General features: G+C 54.2%; 1 protein-coding gene across 1 annotated transcript; it reads left to right on the top strand.

The window, feature by feature from the left end:
* Positions 1-6: 6 nt before the first annotated feature.
* Positions 7-25,207, top strand: SARDH (sarcosine dehydrogenase). The gene is made up of 20 exons (XM_088525316.1): positions 7-298; positions 935-1,113; positions 1,572-1,751; positions 2,362-2,485; positions 2,595-2,695; positions 4,279-4,383; positions 4,906-5,035; positions 7,287-7,373; positions 7,509-7,599; positions 9,959-10,100; positions 11,169-11,252; positions 11,470-11,583; positions 11,943-12,081; positions 12,623-12,736; positions 14,691-14,838; positions 14,952-15,045; positions 22,038-22,200; positions 22,518-22,686; positions 23,220-23,355; positions 25,081-25,207. Exons 1-20 carry the CDS (start codon positions 7-9, stop codon positions 25,204-25,206), a joined length of 2,718 nt encoding a protein of 905 aa, XP_088381442.1. The 3' UTR covers position 25,207.
* The last annotated feature ends 1,202 nt before the right edge of the window (positions 25,208-26,409 follow it).

The following is a 26,409-nucleotide window of genomic DNA, read 5'->3' as shown; positions in this document are numbered from 1 at the left end:
GTGCCCATGGCCGCGCTGAGGCGCGCCCTGCATCGCGCCGCTCCTTGGAGGGCGCCGCGCAGCGCGGGCGCCGCGGCGGAGAAGAGCGTGCCCTACCGCCAGACGCTCAAGGACGCTGGCGACGGCGGCACCGGCGCCGGCCCCACGCGCCCGCTGCCGCCCGCGGCCGCCGTGGTGGTGGTGGGGGGCGGCAGCCTGGGCTGTCACACCGCCTACCAGCTGGCCAAGATGGGCGTGCGGGACGTGGCGCTGCTGGAGCGGCACCGCCTCACCGCCGGCACCACGTGGCACACGGCCGGTGAGCCCTTCCCGCGCGTCTCCAGGCCCTCTCCTTTAATCCTGACGTGAGCCGGGGATTTGCAGCGATGCTCGTTGGTTTATTTGTTACGGGGCCAGAGCCATCTCCTTTGGCTGGGAGAGGGGAACCGGGCGTCGTTTCAATGTGTTTCACGTCTTTGGGAAGGGTTCCTGCTCCAGAAATCTTCTTCCCATTTCAATCCCGCCTTGCGGTGATGGGGGGAGATCCATGAGCTCCTGTGTGGGTGCAAGATGGAACAAGGAGCATGGGGAAAGGCTGGAAGTGCGACTTGTGCCCCTACTCCTGGCTTTGGCGGGGACAGATGGAAGGGTGGTTTTGGTGGGGAGGGGTGACTTTGGCAGAGACAAATGGAGGGATGGCTTTAGTGGGGATGGATGGAGGGACGATTTTGGCTGGGACGGATGAAGGGATGGCTTTGGTGGGGACAAATGAAGGGATGGCTTTGGTGCGGATGGATGGAGGGATGGTTTTGGCGGGGACGGATGAAGGGATGGTTTTGGTGCGGATGGATGGAGAGATGGTTTTGGCGGGGATAGATGAAGGGGTGACTTTGGTGGGGATGGATGGAGGGATGGAGGGATGGACGTGTGGCGCGCCGGGCTCTTGTCCCTGCAGGGCTGCTGTGGCAGCTGCGTCCCAGCGACGTGGAGGTGGAGCTGCTGGCCCACACGCGGCGCGTGGTGAGCCAGGAGCTGCCGGAGGAGACGGGGCTGCACGCCGGCTGGATCCAGAACGGCGGCCTCTTCATCGCCTCCAGCAAGCAGAGGCTGGACGAGTACAAGCGGCTCATGTCGGTAGGGATGAAACGTCAGCAGGCCTGTCGGTGCTGGTTCAGGTGGTGCTGGATGGACACAATATCCTCACACATAACCCACTGTGTCCTCCTCCTACGCCTTGATAGAAAAGTTCCTAGCTTTAACATATCTCACTTGAGATTTACGCAATGAAGCCCAACCATGGATTTCTTCTAGTTGCACGGGCAGTGGATGTGGAATTAATGGGACAGCAATCCTTTAAAAGCTCTAGAGATCCTCCCGTGATGGTTCACCATGTTCTCTGTTCTGGGCTTGCCTTGGAGCAGCTCAGAGCAAGAGTGCATCTATGACCAAGCATGGAAGTCCAGGCATGGAAGTCCATGCAAGGTTACCTAGGAGCTAAGCGTGTCCCGTTGCTTTTTTCCTCCTTCACCAACTCTCCATCATCCACAGCTTCCATCACCCACAGAATCCCCGTTCTCTCCTCTGGTTTGCAGCTTGGAAAGGTCTACGGCGTGGAGTCCTACGTCTTGTCCCCCTCTGAGACCAAGGACCTGTACCCGCTGATGAATGTGGATGACCTGTATGGCACACTCTATGTCCCTAAGGATGGCACCATGGATCCGGCTGGCACCTGCTCAACTCTTGCTAGAGCAGCAACTGCCAGAGGCGCTGTGGTAATTACTAATTAATGCCTAGTGGTGTTGGGAGCAGATATCATCTCCTGCCCTGCCCACAGCTTTTCCTGTCCCACCGGAGCAGGGCTGCTCTTACTTTGTCTCTTGTAGGTGTCAGGCCTGTTAGCCTGAGAAAGGGTTGCCCTGTTTGGCTCTTGCAGCCACAGCAATGCAGACAAGATGCCCGTGTTGCACTGGAGCTCTGAGGTCTAGAGAAATTATACGGAAGAATACAAAGACTTTTGGGAGCAAGATGAGGCAGCCCAAGACAGGTTCTCAGGAGAGCAGAGGTTTTAGGGCAAAATCACACAGTCCACTCTTGAAGCCCATCATTCACATATAGTTTAGCCCACGTGCAAGGCATGCAAATAATAATCATTTTCTGCAATTACAGATACTCAGAGTAATCTGGAATTAGTAAGAATGTTATTGTCTAGCAATAGCAATGGTAACCGTTTACAGGCGAAGGAAGGTGGACGGTGTCAGACCTCTGCTTTAATTCACCTTTCCCAGCACAGAGAGATTTTGGGACCAGATGTCGGGAGAACTGGATTATCCTGCTAAAATTCCCACCCTGCCAATGATTGTCTTTCTCATTCTCTGCTACTAGATCATAGAGAATTGCCCAGTGACTGGCATCCAGGTGAAAGCCGATGATCTGGGTGTGAAGAGAGTGTCTGCAGTAGAGACGCCCTACGGGACTATCCAGACTCCCTGCGTGGTGAACTGTGCAGGTACAGGGCAAAAAGCAGGGTGGGAGATGGACCTTTGCGAAGGTCTCTTGCCGTGGGCTCCCGTGTGGGCCCTGACCGCTCAGGACTGGCTGTTGGGTGTCTCTGGTAGGTGTGTGGGCCCCAGCCCTGGGCCGGATGGCCGGTGTCCACGTGCCGCTGGTGGCGATGCACCACGCCTACGTGGTGACGGAGCGCATCGAGGGCATCCAGGTCAGTCTGGCGCTGCGCGACACGTGTGAGTAGTTTGTTCTTGAGCTCCTACCTGAGTGTCTCTCAGGAACTTGAGCGTGGTGACAAAAAATGGACGTTCCCAAAGGCTCCCCACAACCCAAGCGTGAAATCCACGGTGGCTGGAGGGCAGCGCTGGTCCTCCTGTCCCCAGTCCTGGTCAGAAGGAGATGCAATGGAGCACCCCGAACCATGGCATCTACCTACCCTGTGCCTTCAGGGCAAGCCTGTGCCATCAGGCCAAGCTCTGCAGGCACAAATCAAACAAGGACCTCATCACCAAGTGCAATTTTCTGCCTGGAATACTGAACTGGAGCCCATATGTGACGCACCATCCAGTTATTTAGTAGCTGCAGCATTATCACTGCTGTGGAAGCTCAGCTGGGGCTGCTTGGTGCAGACCTCCAAGGGGAGAAATGAGAGCCAGGGGAGAGCTCAGGTTTCTGAAGCTGGACTCAGTGCTTCAGCTGCCGACTTCTCATAGCAAATGCGCATGAGTACCTGACTACCTTAATAGAGTGGTGTTTAATATTTAGCAACGTTTTGATTAGCATGATAATTTTTCCTTATCTTTTTTTTTTTTTCCTTGCTCTGTAGGGTTATTATGAGGTCTCTGATGTGCTTTGTGTTTGACAACATTCATGATAACGGCAAACACTTTGTGAACAAGTCCCAGTCCCCAACAGGAAGAGCTACAGCTCTCTAAGCATTTCTAAACCATCCCAAGAAATCTATTCCTGCCTTCTGGCTACAGAGATTTGTTTGTGAATTAAAGCAGACTTCATTCACACAGACTCTTTGGGCTTTGAGGGTATCACACTGGTTAGATCCCATCCTATTGAAACACTCTGTGTCTGCATTTTCAGTCCTAGATACCTTGTTTTTGAAAAAACGCTGGTATTGATGATTATAGCTGTATTCTAGTAGCTCCCCTGCTGTACAGAGCAGAAGAGGTTGCAGCTTACACACTGTGGTGCCTCTTTTTAAAAACATTGTTTGTCAACATGACATAGAGTCAGCCCTACAACAATACTGTTCCTGTCACCTAAACATTTGTCAATATTTTGACCCGGGATAGAGGCAGGGTCCCAGCAGCTCCCAGGCTTGTGCTGCAACATGTGCTTGGTCTGTCCGGGTCATTTTGGCACCCTGTGCCCTGCATCAGGCCAGGGCTGGGGCATCTAGCCCGTGTGCTGGAGTGGACTCAGCTGATGTGACTGTTGTGGTCTCTCCTTTCCCCTCAAGCTGCATAAACCTCTTTGCTGCTGGTGGCTTTATTGGATTTGCAGAAGTCAAAGTTGGTGTCCCCCTCTGTAAATGACATGGGGACCATGAGGGGATTTGAGGGACTGGAGGAAACTCAGAAGAATCACTGCTGATGCCATGGATGTGCTGGGAGCACAAACAGAGAGAAAAACGCGCTGGTATTTGAGCACCAACTTGTCTGGATCACGTTATCAGTGAGAAGAAAACCACCCTCCACCTGGGTGGAGGAGAGGAGATCCCGGCCGTTCTCAGCCCCTCGTACCCCGTCTCACCCCTCTGCTTTCCCTCCCTATTTTTAGAACATGCCGAATGTTCGAGATCACGACGCCTCGGTGTATCTCCGTCTCCAAGGCGATGCCCTTTCCGTGGGTGGATATGAGTCAAATCCAATATTCTGGGAGGAGGTGAGTGATGCCGAGAGGTTTATTTTTTTTTTTGGAGGAAATGAGGCATGTTACCAGGAAACCCACATTTGATGGAGTGGGCGCTGAAGTGAGCTCCTCATCTCCTGACTCGTGTGCCAGAAAGTACAGAACAGCAGCTGCTAATAACCAGCCTGCACGAGGCCAAGGAGGCTGTGGGTGGTGTGGGGAAAGCACAAGAGCATCTTCCACTTGGGTCTGCCCAAGGTGTAGGTAAGAGATGCTCCCCTAGCAAAAACAAAATGTGAAAGCTGGCCTGGCCCTGGTGGGGTTTTGGGAGGTCACTAAGCAGTTTCCTGCTGTGCCACAGGCTCTTTATCAAGTCACCAGTGACTCTCCTGCAAGCAGGGCCTCTTACCCTCATGCTCGTCTAGGCAACTCATAAAGACTCAAAGAAAGCAGAACCTCCAAACTTGCCTCTGCTAGACTGCCAAAACTGAGGATTTCTTCTATCATAAGCCAAACTCTCCCTTTGTATCCTAAGTCCTGTTTTCTCATCTTCAGGTATCTGATAAATTTGCTTTTGGCCTCTTTGATCTGGACTGGGATGTTTTCATGCAACACTTTGAAGGTGCTGTCAACAGAGTCCCGGTGCTGGAGAAAACAGGAATTAAATCCACTGTCTGCGGGCCAGGTAGTATTTCAGAAGCAGTATCATGGCAGCCGTGTTCCTTGACAGCAATTTTTGGAGGCATATGGTCCCATTTATTCCTTGCTTATACCTTGCCATGTGGCTGTGCGATGCTAGGTTGGAAGTGGAAAGGATTTGTTTGACGTCCTTAAGGACAAGAGTGAATTTGGCACGTCCTGTGAACTGCTCTGCTTCAAGCAGCTGGTGGGAATGTTAATTAGAGCCAATATTGACTTGACTGACCTGCCTTGGCACTGCCGAGCCCGGCAGAGCTTGGCACAGTGGCTGTTTTGATTCTTGCACGTCTGCTTTGGCAAGATTGCAGATCTGGTGGCAACGATCGGCGGGTTTGTCATTCTTGGGGGCGGACGGGAAGCAGGGATGGACAGATTGGCTGCCGAACCTCAGGATTTGTACAGCGTGTTTTTATCCCGTTGTGCATCATCTTTCTCTGAGAGAGCCTCTCGTGTCCCAGGCAGCTTGTAGGAGCTTGTAAGTCCTGTCCTCTTTGGCAGTGGGATCTTGCCCACTGCAAATCTGCTGCAACGAGTGGTGAGCGCTGGCCCCGCAGACAAGGGGTGCAGCGTCTCCCAAGGCCACGCGAGCGAAAAGGCAGGGGCTGGGGTGATGCATCCTCCCCCGCTGGCCTCTGTCCCCAGAAAACTTCATGATCTGTTGGAGACACAAACTGAACGCAGAGACACTCTTTGGTTTAGCTGCAGTCGTGCTGTCTTCCTAGAGGTGGCATCCTAGGCTTAGCATAGCTATATAAACAGTTGAGGGGAGTATTACCCAACATTGCCTTTCTTGGTCTGGATTGAGAGGGATTTTAACAGAGATTAATAGAAAAATGAAAATATTTGCAGCTGCTGATGTTGCCACTGGACTGGAGAATTAAGGGACAGATATTCTAAGAGCGGTCCGTGGTTTTGCAAGTGTTATTTTATACTGTTATTTTTACAACAGCTTTCCAGGCTCCTGGGCAGATTAGATTTACATCAAAGGGTGTCTGGTGTGGAGTTAAAGGCAATAACCTGTTCTTAGGACAGTCCAAGCAGTAGCTGGGCTACCCCACTTCAGATGGTGCTGTCCTCATGGGAGCTTTGTATGGGGCTCCACGGTTGAGTCCAGACTCTGCACAGTATCAGCAGCCACCGCAGCCCTGAAATCCACCAAATCAGCTCTCATTTTGCTGAAGCACTTGAAGGGAAACCCCCTAATCCCTCAGAGAGGGAGCCGTGCTGTTGTGCAAAGGGAAAGTAGGGCACATCTCTTGCCCTGGAGCAGATGAAACGTGCGGTGAACAAGGTGGAGGCCTTGGCCCTGGGTAGTGCAGGTTTGATTAAACTGCAGTTTAAGTACAGCTGGTGGTCTCCATGGGAGGCTGACTTCTTACAGACATACACCTAGTATTTGTAACACAGCAATGTAATTTCCAAAGCGGCTGGAATCCTCCCATCCTGCTTCTTAATTTGAACTAGCATCTGCTCTGCCTGCAACAACTGAGTTGCACTGATGGAAGCAAATAGCAAATGCTTGTCATTTCCTCTGCATGGTAAATATTTCACCAACAGAACAACTAACCCCTTTTAGAAAGTTGTATTTTGCTGAGGAAGTTGCCTGTGGGGATGTGGAAGTGCCCGTGTGCCCAGCAGTGCCAGGGCACTTGTGCTGCCAGCACCTGGGACAAAGCAGACACTGCTGGGGTAGCTTAGGGTATTTCTGCTCTGGTTGATGTTTCCAGTTCCAGGGGTTTTGAGGTGAATTCAACCCAGAGCTGGCCCGAATGCTCATCCCACTCCTCCGAGCTCCAGAATAAGTAGCCAAATGGTGGGTCCCCAAGGGTTTCAGACACCAGTGTAGCTGTAGGAAACAGTCTGCAAATACAAGGAGAGATGGGGCTCTTCTAAACTCACTTTCTGAAGAGCCTTGTTGTAGCAACAGAGTACTTCGATATTTATTTTTTTGGTAGTGGAACTTAAGTGTTGAAGTGATGGGCTGAATGGGGGCAGGACGAGCATCAGATACGTGGTTCTGTCTGGGCCTGACCGCAGAAGTGGCAGATGGAGGGTGCCTGAACCCGGGGTGCTGGGAGGTGCTCAGGGCTGCTCTGACTTGCTCCATGGACCTCTCTGGGAGGAGGAGCAGGATGGGATTGACTTTGGAAGCTGGAGGAGCACCCCCTCCTAAAGTGTGGGCTGCATCCCTGAGATGCCCGGCCTTCCTGATGTCTTCTCTGGTCTGTGTCTTCCAGAGTCATTCACAGCCGACCACAAACCACTCATGGGAGAAGCCCCAGAAGTCCGAGGCTTCTTCCTCGGCTGCGGTTTCAACAGCGCTGGTAAGAAGGGATCGGAAGAAATCGTGTCTCGTGTATCCTGAACTCTGCGAGTGTTTAAATCCCAGGCAGACCCTCAGCAACTAAATGGGGAGTTTAGCCTCTTTGCCTCATTGCGATCCTTGTCTCTTTCCCTAGGAATGATGCTCGGAGGCGGCTGCGGCAGGGAACTGGCTCACTGGGTCATCCACGGGCGGCCAGAAAAGGACATGTACGGCTACGACATCAGGCAAGTCCCCCCCAGCTCTGCAGGCTGCTCCCGGGCACGTTCTCCTTCACCAAAATGGGTCTGGGTTGTCTTTGGAACGTTTCAGAGGCAAAGCTGGCTCAGGAGGCTGAGACTGGGCTCTCCCCAGCCTGTCACCAGAATTGGGTGTCAGGGAACAGAGGACAGACATTTCCCTGCCGGCACGGGGCAGCCTGTGACTCTCCGAGAAGCTGGAATCAATTACACTTAACAGCTTTAATGAATTTACACGTCGGGTTTATCTCATTTGCCTCATTCCATTTTTACGCAAACATCAGACGCGAGGAGATTGTGATGATGAGAAAGGACAGGGTAATTACATTTGGGTTTTGTTGTTGTTCAATTAGTGCCATTCCTAATCCTCTAAGTTAATAATCGAGGGTGATGATTTCAACTGCAGAAAGATTAGCTTTTCCTCACTCTCTGCAGCACAACATAGAGATTTTCGCTGTGCAAATGTTGGCTCTGTAATTGCCTTTTACTTTCCCAATTATATTTGATTGGGTTTGGGCTTTCTTATGGGGCTCCTAGCAATGGCAACAAACTTGTCAGGGTCAAAGCTTGTAAAGTTGCATTGTTTTAATAGAAAAGCTGGTAAAGAATTACTGAATTAGCCAGGGACACTGGGAGAGAGGGGAAATCAGTGCTGTTGCCTGTAGAGGTCAGCAGAAAGACGCCTCCAGTAGCCTGCCTGCAGCTGGCACTGCTTCCAGAGCCCTCCAATACTGGCTGTTCCTGGGAAAATAAATCACTGGGCTGGGCAGGCCGTGCTGCAATGGCAGGAGAGGAGGCTGGCACAACCCGAAGCCACGGCGAGGCTGCTCTGGGCTTGGATCCCTCACTGCTGCTTGGGAAGCTGCAGAGGAGCTTTCCAGGCCCCGTAGGGGCGTCGAGATTCCCGGTGGCTCCAGTACCCCGTCTCCGAGCTGCCGGGGACGTTTCCACACCCGCATCCGAGTGGTCCCTCTGCAAGGCGTGTGCTGCTCCGAGCAGGTGGCCCGCGGCGCTGGCATTTCCCTCGCTGCCCTCCGTGGATGGAGGAGCTGCCGCCCCAGGGAGGGCTCCATGACTCGACAAAGGTCACAACAGGGAGTCTGTGTTGGAGCCAGAGCTGTCACGTCTCTGTTTTGCCTCTCCTCATTTTCCCCATGATCTTTTCTTCTCGTGGGTTGCAGACACGAGCCTAGAGTTCATGCTCAGCCTCCCAGATTAGACCCTGCCACCCCTGTATCTCCTCCTAGAGTTTTAATTTCCATTTCTGTGTGGTGCTGGGTACAGGCAGGTGATGCCTCTTGGGGTCCTGCTCATCATGAGTAGCTGTGGGGACATACCTGTGTTTTCCAGCCCTCTCCAACCTGCTACTAAAGCAGTGGGGAGCCAGCCCTGTGGGCACCCTGCACCTCTGCCCAGCCGTCCCTTTGCCAGCCTTGACTCAAGTACTTGCTGATTTTGTGCCATGCTGCAAATGGAGCAGCTGAAGAGCAGCTTTGTGGCCATCGACATCCTTGCCTGAGTCCTGGAGCTCTGGATGGAGCTTCTGCCATCCTCATGTCCTCATCCCCATGGCCCCGAGATCCCGGTGCAGCTCCTGAGTCAGCTGCCTCACTTAGATTGCTCTGTCTGTTCAGGTTTTTGCGTTTCCTGGAATTTTGTTTCCTGTCAATCCTCATCGGAGCCGCCACCGCCGCTTCCCAAGTACCCTGCATCTCCTCAGTGTGCAGAAAGCAGGGACAAACCTTGAAAATACTGACTCAAAAGGCCATATAGATTCCCTGGGCTGGCCTTCTCCCTGATGTCTGGCTCCCTTTTTGAGCTCCTGGGGGCTCCAGGCTGCGATGCTGAAAGCCACATATCCCCACTGCACTCCAGAGGCAGCGGATGGGAGAGGTGCCACCAGCACATGTGAGGTGCTTGTCTGTGAGTTATAGGTCCCTGCTAATAATAATATGAGCATGTGCTGAACTGGCACATTCCTTCAGGAGCTTTTCTGTTTGAAAGATGAAAATCTGTCAAACAACTGTAAAATGCTTTGGTTTTTATTTATATTGCAAGCCAAGGAGAATTGGATGAAAAATGTCAAGAATGTTCACGGCTCTTTCCTTTCTCAGGGCCGCGTTTAAAACAGGGCTGTGCAAAAGGGGAGCGCTCAGAGGCCAGCCCCATGCTGGAGCGGAGTAAACCCAAATTCTCCTCTTATTTTTCCCCCCAGCAGGAATTCTGCTCTCAGTTACTCTGGGGTAAATCTACCTGAATTGAAGGCCGTGGCCAGGAGCGGGTCGAGCCCTGGTCGCGAGGGCAGAGCTGCAGGTTGACGTGTCCGTGCCCCTGTCCTGCTTTCCAGGCGCTTTCCCCGCTCCCTCACGGACAACAACCGCTGGCTGCGCGAGCGGAGCCACGAGTCCTACGCCAAGAACTACTCCGTGGTCTTCCCCTACGACGAGCCCCTGGCGGGACGCAACATGAGGAAAGACCCCCTGCACGAGGTGAGGAGCTCCCCAAGCGCCGTCTGCCCATGCAGGGAAGGGTCCCCACTTTCAAGAGACCCCCCCCCCCGAAATGCCAGGCTGGATTTCCAGCAGTTTTGCTGGCCAGCAGCATTGCAAAACCACGCAGAGCCACTTAAAACACCCCTCTGCTGCTGACAACTGTCACCTGAGGGCTGGCTCCATTCGCCTGACTGCTGCAAAGCAACTTCATTTACCTTCCAGCCGTGGCCCAGGAGGAACCAAGTTTCCTGAGCCCATTGCAACTACTGCTAATTCAAATCATGCCATTTCTCTTCCGATGGAGAACAGAGACTTAAACAGTAAAACAGACATTCTTCCCTGCCGTCCCCCATTGTTTGCTTGACAGCTCAGTTGTTTTCTGTCACCGAGGATGCAATTTATTTTTTAATAGGATGTCTAATAAGCGATGCCCATTTGACTGACAGCCTGGTATTTATACATGAAGCTCCAGAACATGTGCTGTGTTTTATAAATAGACACTGAATCATTTCTAAAATATTCAACAAAAATCTATTCTTTTCCGAACAGAGGCACCAAACAAAAATATCTTAATGGATCCCTAATTAATTGCATGCAGAGATATTTGCCTGAGAACACAGAGGAGGAATGAAAAGGTTGCCTTATAAAGCTTAAGTGTTATTATATAATTACTGTTAAAAACACTGGGGAGAATCTTCCTCTCAGGATTTAACTTCTTTTCATCACTAGTGCATCCAAACACAAACTTAAATGCAGTGCACAACTGACCCGTGGGGCTGCTTGCTGTCGGATGCTGTTAAGGCAAATACCTTTGTTGGACAAAAATACAAGGGATTTCAAGGGAGCTGGAATTTTCCACTATTTTGCAAAACAAATCGCAGAGCTGATTTCTGATATCACTCTCCCTTCTTGCCATTTGGCTGCTGATAGCCAAAGCCAAAGTGTTGAGGATCTGGCCTTGCACATGCATTTAAGGAGGGCACCCTCAGCATTACCAGCTGAATGAGAATGGCTCAACAAAAATGTTTTATTTTCCTACTGTTTTTCTGTCATTTTCTTCCCTAGGAACTGTTGGAACAAGGCTGTGTTTTCCAGGAGAGACACGGCTGGGAGAGGCCTGGCTGGTTCAACCCCAAGGGAGCAGCTCCGGTAAGGACACAATGTATTTTCAGGGGAGATTTTCAGCCTGTGTCCTGCATGTCCTTGAGGACACAGTGTGTGTGCAGGACGTACCCTGTGTGCACAGGCAACACGCTGCACTTTCCAGACACGGTGGGGATGGAACTGAAACCTCCATCCGCGCTGAACCCGCTCGGCTTTGGCCGCCTTCCTTGCTGCCCTCCATCCTGCCCACTTCTCTCCCCAGGTCCTGGATTACGACTACTACGGGGCTTACAAGCGGCAGCGTCACAGCAACTACACGTACAACGAGCTGCTGGGGGCCGAGTACACCTTCGACTTCCCCCCCCATCACCACGTCGTGAGTGGGGCCACCGGGGAGACGAGGGGACGTTTGGGACAGCCGAGGGACCCTTGGGGGCAGATCCTGGCCACGAACCAGGAAGGAACGCCCAGCTTTAAGCTTTAGCTGTTACCATTGATAACTATCACATGTTATTGATGCGATGGGATTGGGTGGATTGGCAGTGCTGTGTTGTCTGATTTGCTCCATATAATATCTAATTTTTGAGGAATGTTTTAAAACATTACAGCAAGCCTTACAGGCACCGGCCACAGCCTGGAATTGTTTCCTATTACATAGGTGGTTTAATGTCTCTCTCCTTCTTTAGACTTAGAAGGATATGGCTCAACTTTGCAGTGTTTTTTCTTTAATTTCAGATCAAGAATGAATGCTTAACGTGCAGAAATGCCCTGGCTCTCTTTGACATGTCTTATTTTGGGAAATTCTACCTGGTTGGTCCTGAAGCGACAAAAGCGGCGAACTGGCTTTTCACCGCTGATGTTAGCAAAGCACCAGGTACTGGTTCAACCTTGTTATTTCAGCTTCACAGTGCCGGAGGGGTTATTGATGTTCCTGCTGAGCATTGGACTAAAAGGCTGCCCTAGGAAATTACATCTTTAACCGAAGCAAATAGTGGGTGACCCAACCTGCCTTTTATCGTAAATGTTACTTTTGCAGAGGATGTGGGAAGCACCTGAGAGCGACGGCTTTCCCTGTCCTCCCCGAACAACTGTGATTTTGCTCTCATTTGCACTGGTGCAAACCTGTTCATTGCACCTGGGGTGAGAGCAGGGAGAATCTACCTGTCAGAGTGTAGCTGGAGAAATGGGTTTTCTGGGGTAAATAGCAGTGACACACGGTGGTTTCATCAGGGACAGAGCAGTGCAGTGGGATCTGTTCTGGGGGCAGAGGCAGGCCCTCGCTGTGCATCCACAGGACCTGTGAATTCTGCCTCTTGAAAGGGTTCCTCCTGCCCTCTCTGGTGCCCCAGCACCGTTTGCTGGGTGCCCTGGGGCATCTCATCCTCACGAGGCCCCGTCTCTCCCCTTGCTCCTAGGCTCCACGGTGTACACGTGCATGCTGAACCAGCGCGGGGGTGTGGAGAGCGACCTGACGGTCAGTCGGATCAGCCCGGGGAACCCGGCCTCGCCACTGGCGCCCGCCTTCCAAGGTAAACCCAAGCACCACACGAGCTGTGGCTGCAGCTTCGCCTTGAGTCCCGGAGATTAAAGCATCTCTTTAATCTTGGCCACTCTGTGCTTCTGCTAGCCCTGGCCAGCGTGTCTGGGGGCTGATTGCATTACGTGTTCCCAGGCACCTTCTTTCCCCGCGGCCCCCCTTGCTGCATAACCCAATTATCCCCTTTCTCCTGGGGGCTTGGGCTCTAACCAGGTTCTCATTGGCGTTATTGGGTTTCTTAGGCTCTGCATGGCTGCTCCGGCCTCTCCCAAAGTCCTTATCAGCTGCAATAAAGAGGAATTAAAAGGAAGCAGAGCAGTCAGCCCAGAAGGCAAAACTGGCATTAGGCAGCAATGGTGGAGGAGGGCTCTGTGCTGCGCTCCAGCAGCGCTGCCAACCGGCTCTGCCTCGCAGTGACGGGTGTCTGCGGGTGCTACGGCTGCCCCGGGGGAACCTGCACCTCCTGGGAGAGGAAGGATCACGGGAAGCAAGGATTGGGCTTGGATATCGAATGCAAACAGCAGCCCTGCTCCCACACAGTGTCCCTCTGAGCTTCGCTGCTCGGGAGCAGCCTAGGGAAGAGAGGAGCCTCGGGAGCAGCAGGGACGGTGCAGAGTTACAGGAGGGATGTCCCTGCTCCGCCAGCCTCACACTTGAGCACAGACTCTCCCTCCCATGTCCCTCCCTCCCGTGTCCCTCTCCTGTCTTGCTCACAGACACCCGGGAAGCAGGAGGGGAAGCGGATAGCAGAGCTGCAGCATTTGATAGGTGATGGAGGAGTTTAATAAAAGCAGATCTATTTTTTCAATTATAGTAGGTGGCTACACTTATTATCATTATGACAGATTATTGGAGAGCAGTTTGGTAGTGGCAGAAGAGGCAGAAGGAAGATCGATTATGTATTAATCAGCTCCCTAACCCCGTCCCTGGGTAACTCTCACCCAGAATTACTGGCAAGATGAATTTCCCCTTATATACACGTTGAGTGCTCGTGCCGGCTATGGCCTGGTCTCTCCAGCCCTCCCTTTTTCCTCAACACGTAGCAACTTATACGTGAACTGTCCTGGTGAGGAGCAGGCAGGGACTTGGGCTGCAGAGTGTTCACCTGCATGTATATGTCTGCAGAATGCTCTGACTTATAGTTCCTCCCTTAAAACTTAGATATCCACTCTGTATTAGAACAAAATATTGGAAGCTTTTGTGGTTGGTCTTTCGGGACAAACTGTTTTCTCCTTCAGGATTACCTGCTCCTGCAAATCCAAGGAGCTATCCGCGATCAGGTTGGCAAAGCTCTGCATGAAAGCATTGCACAAAGGCATTTCTAGGACTCAGAGAACTGGGAAGAACTCCTCTAGCAGGAAAGCAAGACTGATGCAGGCAGCGTCTACAAGCCGTGCCATGGAGTGAGGGAAACCGTACGCAAAGAAAAACAAACGTAGGGTTATGCAAGGCTGGTGTGGCTGTAGCCGAGGCAGTGAGCACTTGCATAACACTACCTTTGACATTAGCTTCTTGGAGCTCCTTGCATAACAGCAGAGCAATAAACCCTGAGGGGAAGAGCCCTGCGATCTGGCTCTGAGACGTTGTGCACTTGCTCAGGACAGAGGTAGGGGCTGCTGCTCACTGGCCCTGGGGCAGCTCGGTGCCTGCAGGCCGGTGCACGGGGCAGGGAGATCCTTCCCACCCTCCGGCTGGCAGGAGGATGGAACTGTGCTTTGAATGCCCCAAATCCCACCTTGCCTTTTATCCTTTCAGATTTTAGAGGTGATTTGTATTGCCTGCCCCAGCATTGCAGTGTGTGTGGTGCTTCCTCCGGGCCATGCAAGCCAGGGTCACTCAGAGCTGCACTCAGAGCCTCTATGGAGCAAAACCCAGCCAGGAGCAGAGCTGAGCATCGTTCCTAGCTCCGTTCTGTGGCATGTGAAAGGCCACGGGGTGTCTTGCAGGGGACGGCTACTACCTGGCTGTCGGCGGGGCCGTGGCGCAGCACAACTGGTCGCACATCAGCACGGTGCTGCAGGACCTGAAGCTGCAGTGCAGCCTCCTGGACTGCTCCGAGGAGCTGGGCATGCTGAGCCTGCAGGGCCCGCTCAGGTGAGCGCAGGTCCCCCCTCCAGGCTCCCTCCTGCCCCGGGGGCCTTGCCAGTGCTGGGTTTTGGGGGTAAAACACTGGGATTTGGTTAATGAGCTACCTCCTTTCTCCGCAGCCGCACTGTGCTCCAGGACGTGCTCGACACGGATCTCAGCAACGAGGCCTTCCCCTTCTCCACCCACAAGCTGGCCAAGGTGGCGGGATGCACGGTAGGATGGGAACTGGGTCCTCAGCACTCGTCTTCCCGCGGGACGCGCTGCCTCCGGGGGTTTGCTCAATGGGACCGCTGTCCCCTTGCATTTCTTGGACCAGGCACCTGTCCCTGGGGAGACGAAGTGCCCCTGTGTTCTGGCAAGGGGCAACTGGGAGGGTTTTCTTTGTTTTTGGGAGTCTTGGAGTTGGTTTTCCTAATTTGAGAAGAAATATATCTTAATCCCTCCCTGTCCCCAGGTTATTGCCAAAACAAGCTTAATTTTCCAGCTCTGCCTCCTTTATTGTGAGCAGAGCTGTGAGAAGAGCTGGATTGGGGTTTTGTGGATGGAGACAGATGCTTCCCAGGAAATGTGTGAGTGAACCCATAGCAGGAGCTACGAGGGTTGTCACAAGCCTTTGTGTAGCATCTGAGCTGCAGGAGCCTTGTGCTCCCCTCCTGTCACTTGCATGTGACTTTGGGCAGTTTTTCAAGGGCCTCGTGGTGGGTTTTGGTACCCGCTCCAAGCCCCGTGGAGGAGCTCGAGGCTGGCTCTGCGCCGAGCCTTCCCGTGGGCACGTGAGCCCGTGGCTCCGGAGGAATCTGTCCCATGGATTAGGGGCTAGCGCCGCTGGCAGAGCCTTATCCGACACTCTAGATCCCCTCTCCATCTCCCCGCTTTAAAAAGGAGAGCGATTAAAAGCCCAGGGTGTCTTGCAGTCCCCGAGGCCGCTCGGGAGCTGGAGGAGCCGGCGTTTTTGATCACAGCAGAAGTCTGACAACCTTAAGCTTTCTGTACAAGCACAGATCATCTGGCATTTGCCGAGACTTTGGGACTGGCGTCAGCGGTTATGCAAGAGAAGTGCGGAGATGGAAACGCTCCTTGCTAATACCTAGGGTTCCTGAGGCAGGAGCGAATCTGTTTTGGGCAGAATGGTGAAAATCCAACACTGTGGCCTGGTTGTGCCATCCGGGACAGTGTCGCAGCTGGTGGGGTGCCCAGGCCTCTGATGGGCCTCGTGCACCGCCCTGATGCTGCAATGATGGGCTTAGGACATGGCAAAAGGGAGCACAGGACCGGGATGCAACGAGATGGATCTGTCCTTGGCGCTCTGGGTTTCTCTATGAGGTTTCACAGCCCCGGTCGATGGGGATCTTCCTTCTCACCCGACACCGTGCGGGGAAAAAAGCGCCTCAAGGCTCTTCCTCCGTCTCGCTTGACAGGAATAAACGTTGTCAAAGTTATTCCTAGGGAAAGGGGGTGGCGGTTGTTTGGGTTTGCCTTTTTTTTTCCCCCATGTGTGAAGCTGCTGCTTGAGCCGGTTAAAACACCCCAAATAGAAGCGTCTGACCCCAAAGTGCTGTTTTGTCAAAACAGGGACTTTCTGGAGGAACCTGCTGTTGTTAAATATTGATATCAGGGAAATGGATTGAGGACGAGTTGGACAACGAACTTAGCTTTCATTTCCTAGTGATGTTTGCACCATAGTGAAGAGTATTTTATGTTCCTTAGCAAAACACCTCCCTGGAAGAGGCCTTTCATAGGATACCTCTGCCTTCCCAAGGGAGATGTGTGACCACAGTATCGGCACACTTACGAGGCAACGATTTCCAGCCTAAAAGGCTGGAAAATAAGGAAAACTTAGGATTTTGAGCTGCCTTGCAGAAATCTCAGTTGTGTTCTGCATGTAGCAGTTCTCCTGGTGCAGGTGAGATGCTGGGAGGTGCCGGGATGTCCCAGCCGGACACAGAGACCCGGGTCCTTCCACCTCCAGTTGATTGACACCAATTCAGCCGCTGCCAGCCGGGAATCTTCCCCTCAAACGACAGGGAAAGAGCAGTGCACACCTGGAGAGGAGCGTGGTTGGGATAAGCCTAATCAGCTGTTAGAAATTGCCCACCGCGCTGCAAATACCGGCTCCTGCTGCCGGCTTTGGAATCCTCCCTAGGCGCTCACATCTGTGAGAAGCCAATAACATCTATTAATAACCTGCTTCTCCTCTGCAAAAGGTATGTGAGCGCTCCCTTCTTCAGGAGCACGGTTATTTCATTTGCATTTCACTTCAAGTTTGTTAAAAGAATAATAATTTTAAAAAAGGTTTGCAAGGAGGAAATATCTGGTAGGCGTGTTATGGCTTTTTTCAAGTGTAAATGCCCTGACTGTCAGAGAAAAGCTCTCTGGCCTTTCCACGTTGAATTGCAAATGCCTGAGTTGAGACGGAGAGGAAAATTAAGGTGAATTTTGGGATTTTTTTTTGTAAGATGGGCCATTTTATTCCAATATAAAGCAAAAAGCGAATGTGTTTATATGAAACAGATCCCAGAGCTGCAAAGTACAGGATTTTCTTTCTTTCCCCCCACAAAAGTTCAGTGAAAGGAATGAGCTCTTCTACAGAGCTTTATTATAGTATTTCATAGTACTTAGTTCAAACTGGTCGCCTGCTATCCTCAGAGATAGCCCGGGTCTGCATGGAGGAGAATTTTTCGATCAGTTCCTTTCACTATTTCTGCAATTTTAATACTGTGCAAATGCTGTCTGGAAGGATTAGAGCGTCTCCCCATGCAGGGTCTCCCTCTCCTGCTCCCTGCGGACCAAGCGGAGGCCGGAGGGGGTTTTGGCAGAGGGCATGGCCGGAGCGGGCCGGATGGGCAGCCAGGCTTAGTTGGTTCCCAACACCTCGTCTTGTGTCCAAACCGTGCTTGTTTTCCAGTCGGCACCCGGGATCTTAGTAGGAAAACCTTGGGAGATGAACCCCAAAAAAATGATGGGAAAAGGAGAAAGTTGCTCCTGCCGTTGCAGAGCACCAGGCTCTCGGCCGAGTTCCTCATCCGGATGTCATCCCAATGCCTTTCTCTGGGATTAAGCTGAAGCCAGCATTTTTAAAAAGCTCTTGGTCGGTTTTCCTGCATTAACTCAGTAGCGGAACAGAATCAGCTAAAGTAAAAGGAGAATTCCAGCAGAGCTAATGACTCTGGAAACTACTGGTTGGTTTGTGAGTGTATATATAGCATATCACTTTGTGTGAAGTATCAGAGAAAGAAACCCATTTGAATCTCACTGCTGGATACAGGGTAAAGTTCAGGTTTTCATTTTCTAATATACTTAAAATGCTTTTGAATTGCTGCTCAAAGGCTCAGGAATTGATGCTGTTTTATAACTCCACTTGAAATCTAATGGAAATACCTGCTCCAAAGAGAATTTGCCTCAGGATGGCCAAAATCCGGTGGGAATGGCTGAGTTGGCACCCTCCAACTCAGGGTTTTGCCAGTCCTTTTCCGTGTGACTGACACCAGGTTTTGGGCTGTGCACACGTGGGTGCATCCCCTGATCCATGACTGTGCATAACTTTATGTATAGTTTTTATGTGCGTTTTTAGAGCGTATACGTGATCTGTGATGCCTCATCATGACTACTGGGTGTTCGGTCCTCTGAGTGGCTGTAATTTGAGGGGAAACTTCTCTCCAGAGGAACTTGCACTTGGAAGTGAAGTGCATTTAGCTGCCCGCTCGGTCCCGGGCAGGATTAGGGAACAGCGGAGCTGACTGTCGATCCTGGAACATCTCCTGCCGGGATGGACACAGTAGCGTTCCCGTCCCTCGTTATTCCCTAAAAAGGTGACATACTGTGCAAAGTGAAAAGCTTTCCCATATCCCTGGTGTTCCTGAGTCGATTTTCCGGCTCTCCGTGGGCGCCGCAGGGCTGGCTGCCTTGAGCAGCTCAGGATAAATCCTGGTGTTATTGTGCTGTGGCCCCGGGCTCCTCCCGTGCCTCTTGTTGGAAAACGTCTTAAAAGCTGCCCTAAACTCAGCTTGAGCACCTGATTTCTTGTTCTCCGCCTGTTCCTACCCCTGCCTGTTCTGGCTTGCGGCTGTAGCTGTCAGTCGTTGCGCTTGTTGCAGAGGGGACCACAGTGGAGACCAGCTCCAGGTCTGGAGACCAGACATCCCAAAGCAACCCCACTCAGAACAAGTAGCGCTGTCCCAAGACAGAGCCACTGAGTGTTTCAGGCTCATCCTGGTGCCTGTGGGATCTCTTCCTGTCTGGAAACCACTTTTTTAAGTCCATGGACCATGATCTTGTGTAGAACTATGGGCTAGGTTTGGCTGGAAGGGCACACACAGATGGTGCGTCAGCTTTAGAGCAATGGCAAATCACACGCAGAGAGGATAAGTCAATTCTCCTCCTTACTGTTAATTAGAAGAGGGTAGGAAATGTTCTTTATTGTTCTTATTTCTTCTTATTCAATGTTCTGACACGTTTTCCTGGCAGAGGCAGGCAAGCTCTAGGATTTTGGGATTCATTAAGGGCCAGCATTGCTTTTGAAGGCTCTATCTCCCAGAAAGGCTTCCCAAAGCTCTAGGAGGTTCTTGCACCTGGACACGTCCCTGGAGATGCAGGTGCCCAACACCAGGGCAGGCTGCAGAGCTGCTCCTGGCTGCACCCCGTGGATATTTCATGCTCATAATCTAGATTGCTGCAGTTGAACGCTGCTCCTTGGAGCTGGCTCGGCCGCGTGGCGCTGACAGCTTCTCCTGCACACAGTCACACGGGGCTGTCATGCTGCTCGTGCTGCTCCGTAGGGCTGTTCGCGGTGACTCAAGGCTCGGCGCAGGCTACAGCTTGTCGCAACACGTCTCCATCCTCCCGAACACGGCGTGCTGTTTCCATGACGTGTTAGTGGGCGCAAAAGCAACGCGCAGGCCGGGAGCTGGACTGATTCCTAACCCTTCCTGCCTCCCGCTCCATGGAGCCGGAGTCCAACAAGTCCAAAGTCCCAACCAGCAGGACCTGCTTGTGTCTCCGGGACCTGGGATTGCAGCTGGCCCCCAGTCTCCCCACGCTGCTGCCTGGCGAGTGATGGATCCTCTAGCTCTGCAGGGTAGATGCGTTTTGCTGGTGCCCCAAGGGCCCCTGCAGAGTGTCATTCCCCTTTGTTCCTCATTAATACACGTTCTAGCATGTGAGCACTGATCAGATTAGCATCCCCAGCGCACTGCTGTGAATCCACCTGCACCAGGACTTGCTGAGAACCATTTCCTGCAAGGACACACTTGGGTATAAAGTACCCCTGGGCTTTCCTCCTCCTGCACGGGGTGTCTCAGCTGGCAAAGCCAGGAGTTCTGGACCCGTTTCAGTCCAGAAAACCCAGGCAGGGAGGGAGGGCCAGCGGCAGAGGCCAGGACCAAACTCCCAGCTCCGCGGTGCTGCGTGCGACCCGAGGGAGCTCCGAGCTGGAGCTGCCAGGGGCCCTGGGGCCGCTCCAGAGGAGAGCCCTGCAGGTCTGCCCGCCTTCCCTCTCCTGGACCTTCCTCTACCAGCAGAATCGCCTCTGGGTAGTGTCTTTTGGTGCAAAGTCTCTTCTTTCCTAGAGCTTTTGCACCTCCCCTCCTGTCATGCTGTATGACCCTGTCCTGGCCCCCTAACTCCACATTTAGCCTGGGATGCTTTTTGCCCCAGGCTGCACCATGGGGCAGAGCTACTCTGAAGCTGGAGGACAGCCAGGGGCTCTTAGTGCCGTTAAAGATTAAGGAGACTTTGCAGCAGCTCTTCCAAGACACTGGAGCTTCCAGCCCACTGTGCCTGCATCCCGTGTCCGGGTGGTTGTGGGGGATGAATCCCCCACTTCCTACCAGGAGCAGTTCTAGAAGGTTCCTGGTCACTCCAAGGTCCCAGTGCCTGGTCCCTGCATCCCTGTCAGCAGATGCTCAGGAATCGGCCCCATCCAGACTGGTGCGTCCCCTCAGTCTCCCACTCCGGGTCCTGCCCCAAACCGGAGGGAAAGCTGCTCCCGACGCTTTCCATGGGCAGCAGGGCACAGCAGGACACAAGGCAGGAGCCGGCAGGCAGGGAAGGGGAAGCTGCTGGAGCAGAGCCAGGGGCTCGTCCTTGTCCTTCCACCGGTGTGGGTAGGTGCGTGCTGCATCCGTGGGGATGCACCGAGGAGCAGGCTGTGCACGGACCGGCTCCGGAGGCAACATCCTCGCCTTCCCCCGGGAGCCAGGCATGTCCCTGCTTCCCCCCACAGCAACAGCGATGGCACGGGGAGCCCTGCGGGATGTGGGGCAGGGATGGGGCTGTGCCAAGCGTCTTGCCATGGGAGAGCGGTCCCAGCGCTGCCGGGACATCGTGGGACACCAGCACCGGGAGCAGCCTTCCCTCCGGTTCGTGCTCCTGGGGAACGCAGGCAGATGGGAAGGAGATCTCCGAGGAAATCGCCTCCCCAGGGAAACGCGGCACCCGCTGCTCAGAGCTGCTGGTTCTTCTCCAGGGCGTTCAGCGTGGTCTCGTCTAGCTAGTTTGGTGGCAGCGAGCAGCGATTTGGGGGAAGTCTCAGCGCAAATCTATGCGTCCCCGTTGCACGACTTGCTGGGATACAGGGCTGAGCATCCCACGGGAGCCTCCGCATGGGGACACCTTCAATTCTGCTTGCAACACACTCACGATGGCCCCAAAGTGCCCAGCAGGACAAGCCCTGGCGGGGATTGATTCGGCAACCCAAGTCTCCCACATTTTGGGTGCTTATAGGGTTTTTTCTGCTGTAGCTGAATCAGCAGAGGGAGACAGAGGCCCGGCTGGACGGGGCAGCACCGCAGTGTAACCGCAGAGCCCGCGGCTCCATGGCTGCACAAATGCTTAATTTCTGCAAGAAAAGGCTCTGCCTGTTGCACTGCCCTCGTGGATCTTGAGAAAAGCTGGAGCTGCAGGGCCACAGAACTGTGGGCCGGGCTCGCGCTCGGTTCCTTCCCTGATATTTGTGGTATTGAGGTGCAAGCGGTAGGTTGGCCAGAGATGATAAAATTCAGTGCGACTCTGGCATCATGCACCCCGAGGAGCAAAGAAAACAGAGAAAATGCATTTCCCAGCACTAGGGCCGCTGCACAAAGTTCTCCTGCAAGTTTGCTTGCTCCCGGCGATGCCCGCGTGCGGCGAGCGGCAGAGCTGCGGCCGCAGAGCCTCCCCGGGCCACGCAGCGCCCGTCCCGAGTGATTTTAGCCCTTTTCCTTTGGCAGGTCCGTGCCATGAGGTTGTCCTTCGTCGGCGAGATGGGCTGGGAGTTGCACGTGCCCCGGGCGGACTGCGTGAGGGTCTACCAAGCGGTGATGAAGGCGGGCGCGCGGCACGGCATCGCCAACGCCGGCTACCGAGCCATCGACAGCCTCAGCATCGAGAAAGGTCCCCGGCTTTCTGTGCAACAGCCGCGGTTGCTTTGCCAGGGAATCCAGCATGTTTTTCTCTCCCCTAGTTTTGAGGATAATGTAGTGGGACTGGCTGGATGGCTGACAGCTAATGGCAGAAATGCAACTAGTCCTCCCATGCTCCTTGAGACCATCCTGAGTATGGGTTTCTCTTGAGGGCACTTTGTCCTGGACCAAGCGCGTGGAGGCCAACAGGGCTACCCAACAGGCAGAGTTGATGTCTTGGTCTCTTGATCCTCCCCTGTGGAGCAGGGACAGGCTGGAAGACCCCTGTTTGCCCCTTGTCCTCCGCAGGGTACAGACACTGGCACGCGGACCTGCGCCCCGATGACACCCCGCTCGAGGCGGGCTTGGCCTTCACCTGCAAGCTCAAGTCGGACATCCCCTTCCTGGGCCGGGAGGCCGTGGAGGCTCAGAAGGCTGCCGGCCTCCCCCGCCGCCTCGTCTGCTTCACCACCGACGAGTAAGTGTCGCTGCGCCCCGGCGCTGTCACACACCCGTGGTTGTCACCTGTGTCCACGCAGGGATGAGCGCCCGGACCTGCTTGGAAGCAGCTCCCCCCCGTGCGGAGCTCGGTGGCAAACGCTCGCTGCCATTTTCCATGCTCTAATTATGTCTGTAATTTAAATCCCACCTCATATTCCCTGCCGGATGTTTAATGGAAGTTGGAAACAGTGTGACAGTGAGTAGGTTTATCTCGTTTCAGCCAAAATAGCAGGAGGCTTTGCAAATCCGGCTGCAGGGGGTTTGTCAGTGCCGGGGATCGGCATGGGGAAGCTCCGGAGTGCGAGGGCAGCAGGACAGTGCCCAGGATGGGCCTGTGCCCTGGGGGTGGCGGGTGCCCAGGCTGGCCCTGGGACACACCAGGAGGCAGCACTTTGGGTTCCCCGCTGGAACGCAGTGTCCGGCCTCACCATCTTTCCAAGGCCCTTTCCTCTTGGAGAATCCCAGCCCATCCAGGACTTTCCTGATGGCTGCTCTGCTTTGGCCTTGCAGGAAGGTGCCCATGTTCGGCCTGGAGGCCGTGTGGCGGGACGGCCAGGTGGTCGGCCACATCCGCCGGGCCGACTTTGGCTTCGCCATCGACAAGACCATCGCGTACGGCTACATCCGCGACCCCGCCGGGGGAGCCGTGAGTACCGAGACCACCGCGGGGCCGGGAAAGGGCTCGACAGCCTCCCTGGTGCTCGGAGCATCCCTGGGATCTTTGGGAGCGGGGAGGAAGTGGGGCTGGGCCCGACTGACATATGCAGGGAAGTGACACCCGAAAAGCCCAGCCCAACAGCAGGGCAGACCAGCAGTGAAGGCAGCAGACATTACAGCGAGCCCGTGGGGAAGCCGAGGATCTGCAGGGGAAGCCGAGGATCTGCAGGGGAAGCGTAGGGTGTATTTTGAGAGCCATATGCCCGAGCACATTGCAAGAGCACCGTCAGGCGGGGAGCGAGACGGGGCAGCCCCCCAGCTCTCCCCACATACTGCTACCCCCGTGGCAGAGCAAGGCACCCGCGCGGGCGATGGCAGCTTCTTCGCAGCATCTTTCTCCGCAGCCATCTCCAAGCTGTCGTTTTCTGCAGCCCCAGCGCTGCTCTTCAGCCCAACTGCAATCTCTAGTTAACGGCATCTGAGGGTTTAATTGCAAAAGTGAATTAACCCATGTGACTGGGAGCGACTGCCCAATAGGAGCCTGGTAGGCTCTTAATTAACCCCGGGAGACTCCTAGGTAGTCAATCAGATGCCCTCATTAACCAGCGTGATGTAGCCTTGGAGGCCAGGGAACCTGCGTGGGGACGGAGGGCAGCGGATGACATCCCTTGGGACTGCTCCTGTCGCAGGCCACGGATAGTGCATATGCTTGTGCTTTAATCCCTGCTCGCCTCGACTTCTAATCCTGTGTCAGGGATTAATCCGTAATTAACCACCAAGAGCTGTCCCTCTACGGCCCCTCGTGTCCCCATCTCTTGCCTGCGCCAGCATTTCCCAGTGTGATGGGCACCACCTCCGTGGTGCTTTTTGCTAGGCTGTCGTCAGCAGGGAAGAAAGAGGCTAGGAAAACCAGCAATAAAACCTCACTTGGTGTTTGTCCTCCCAAACTGATATCCCATATCTTGGACTGCGCCTTTGGAGCCAGGAGGCAGCTCGGGATGCTGCTGTGGAGGGGCCAGCGCTGGGAGGCTGCTGGCCCAGCCCCATGGAGTAGAACAGGCTACGTGGCAAAGCCAGGGCTCTCCAGCCGTGCTCTGCCATCCACGGGTTTTCCTGCCCTGGATGCATCTCATCCGGGCTCCCCAGGGCCGGGGGAGGCGAGGGCAGCTCTGCAGCATCGTGGCTAAAGAGAAGGAGCAGCAGCGATGCCAAAGGGGCACGAGGAGAAGCCGTGGGTACGGAGAGGAGGGGAAGCTGCAGCTCTGCAGTTATTAAATACGCAGCCTCCGTCCCCCCGGGCTCTGGGTGGCCGCGCGGGGACACCAGGGCCCGGTCCCTGCAGGGAGCTGTTCCCTGAGCCCGACCGCCCGCTCTGGCTCCTTGGCTGCTGGTTTTAAGGACACCGCGCTGTGGATTCTGCTGAAAGCATCCACAGAAAATGCCTCCCCTAACGTTTAATCGCTGTGTCTGGGGTTTTTTTTAAGCTTGGTGCTTTTAAAATCTCTTTTCCACCTCTCTGTGCGTCCTCCTGGGATGGCAGAAGCAGGTCTTGTGCACAAAGCGCATCCGCACGAAGCGATGCAGGAGCTGCCCGTGCTCCCTGTCCATCCCGTGGCCTCCCTCTTCCCCGCGGCCGCGCTCGGGAAGCCGTGAGCGCGTGTGGGGCAGCGCGGGGTCCCCGCGGGCGCCGCAGTTTCGTGCCTCTGCCTTGCAGGTCTCCCTGGATTTTGTGAAGAGCGGCAGCTACGAGCTGGAGCGCATGGGAGTCACCTACCCGGCCCGAGCGCACACCAAGTCCCCCTTCGACCCGGACAACAAGCGCGTGAGGGGCATTTACTGAGCGGGGACCGCAGCACCGGGCGACCTGGTGCTGGCAGCGAGGGGAAGGAGAGAGGGAAAACGCCCAGGGAAGCGGACGGCAAAATTCCCAAGTCCCTGGGTGTCCCAGGAGGCTCCTGGGCTGCTGGGGAACTGGGTAAAGCTATGGTCTGCAGTGAACGCCTCGAGCAAATTTGGGTCAAATTAAAGGGAAGAAGGAAAAGAGATTCCGGAAAGGCTAAGGATTTTGTTTTTGTGTTTCCTAAATGAAGCAGTATCACTGTGGCAATAATTCTTTTCCATGATGGACCTCAAAGCAGTGTTTCCCTTGGCTGCAAACAAAATGTTTTCTATTTTTTACTTTCCTGAAACCCTTTCCCCCCCTCCAAATGTAGTTCTGTGTTAGGAACTATGAAATGTAACTGTCTGCAAATGGATTTTCTAATTACCTTCCTGCCATTAATACAGCTGTAACCTCCAACCCTGCTCTGCCCCCGGGCCCTCTCCGTGCGTCTGTCCCACGGTGACCAGGACAGTGTCCTCAGGGCTCTGCCTGGTGTGCGGAGGTTACGGGAAACATTTAAAAACAAGAGAAAAACAACCAGGATGGAGGGATCGTGGCCATGCTGCCTCTTCCTCCTCGGGATGAAGGAGCGGGTGCTCGTGCCGGGTGAACGGAGTGCAGGGATTAAGCACTGAGATAATGCGGCTTTAGCTTCCCCAAAACGGCCGGCAGCTTTCGGGCTTGGCCGTACTGGGAAGGGGCTGTGTTCCCTATGGAAAGCGCATGTGAAAGACTGGGGGAAAACGGGAGGAAGCAGCTGGAGGGCAGCCGGCTGCGCTGGGTGCTGGAGGGAGGATTTTCCTGGAATTGTGGCCGCACTGGGTGCGTTTCGGTGGCCGGGTGCAGGGGCAGGAACACAGTGGGGGTCCCAGGTCTCCTGCACCCCCCGGCTTTACCCCTGAGTCCCAGAGGTCTTTTCCCTTGGGAACTCACCAGCAAAGAGCTTTCATCTTCTTTTATTTTCACATTTAGCTGTTTCAGAGAGTGGTGATTCCTGCCAAAAGGTCTGTCTCTCCACCCGCATCCCTCCCCCCTCTCCAAATCCCATCACGGAGGTATCATTTATCCCAGTCCCTTGGCATCTGGTCGCATTAAGACGGATAATCCCAGCTCGGTGGCAGGGGGTCGCAGTCTCGGCTAAGGGCGGGCGAAGGCTTCCCG

The sequence above is a fragment of the Tinamus guttatus genome, unplaced genomic scaffold (assembly GCF_059628265.1).
Source record: "Tinamus guttatus ecotype Peru unplaced genomic scaffold, ASM5962826v1 Tinamus_guttatus_pri_ptg000226l, whole genome shotgun sequence".
In the NCBI taxonomy this organism is placed as follows: Eukaryota; Metazoa; Chordata; class Aves; order Tinamiformes; family Tinamidae; genus Tinamus; species Tinamus guttatus.
This window is presented reverse-complemented; position numbering and strand designations above follow the sequence as displayed.

Coding starts and splice junctions, on each gene's coding strand:
- SARDH (XM_088525316.1), top strand. CDS start 7: ATGGCCGCGCTGAGGCGCGCCCTGCATCGCGCCGCTCCTTGGAGGGCG. Junction 1,752..2,361: donor CAACTGCCAGAGGCGCTGTG/GTAATTACTAAT, acceptor CTCTGCTACTAG/ATCATAGAGAATTGCCCAGT. Junction 11,253..11,469: donor ACCCCAAGGGAGCAGCTCCG/GTAAGGACACAA, acceptor TTCTCTCCCCAG/GTCCTGGATTACGACTACTA.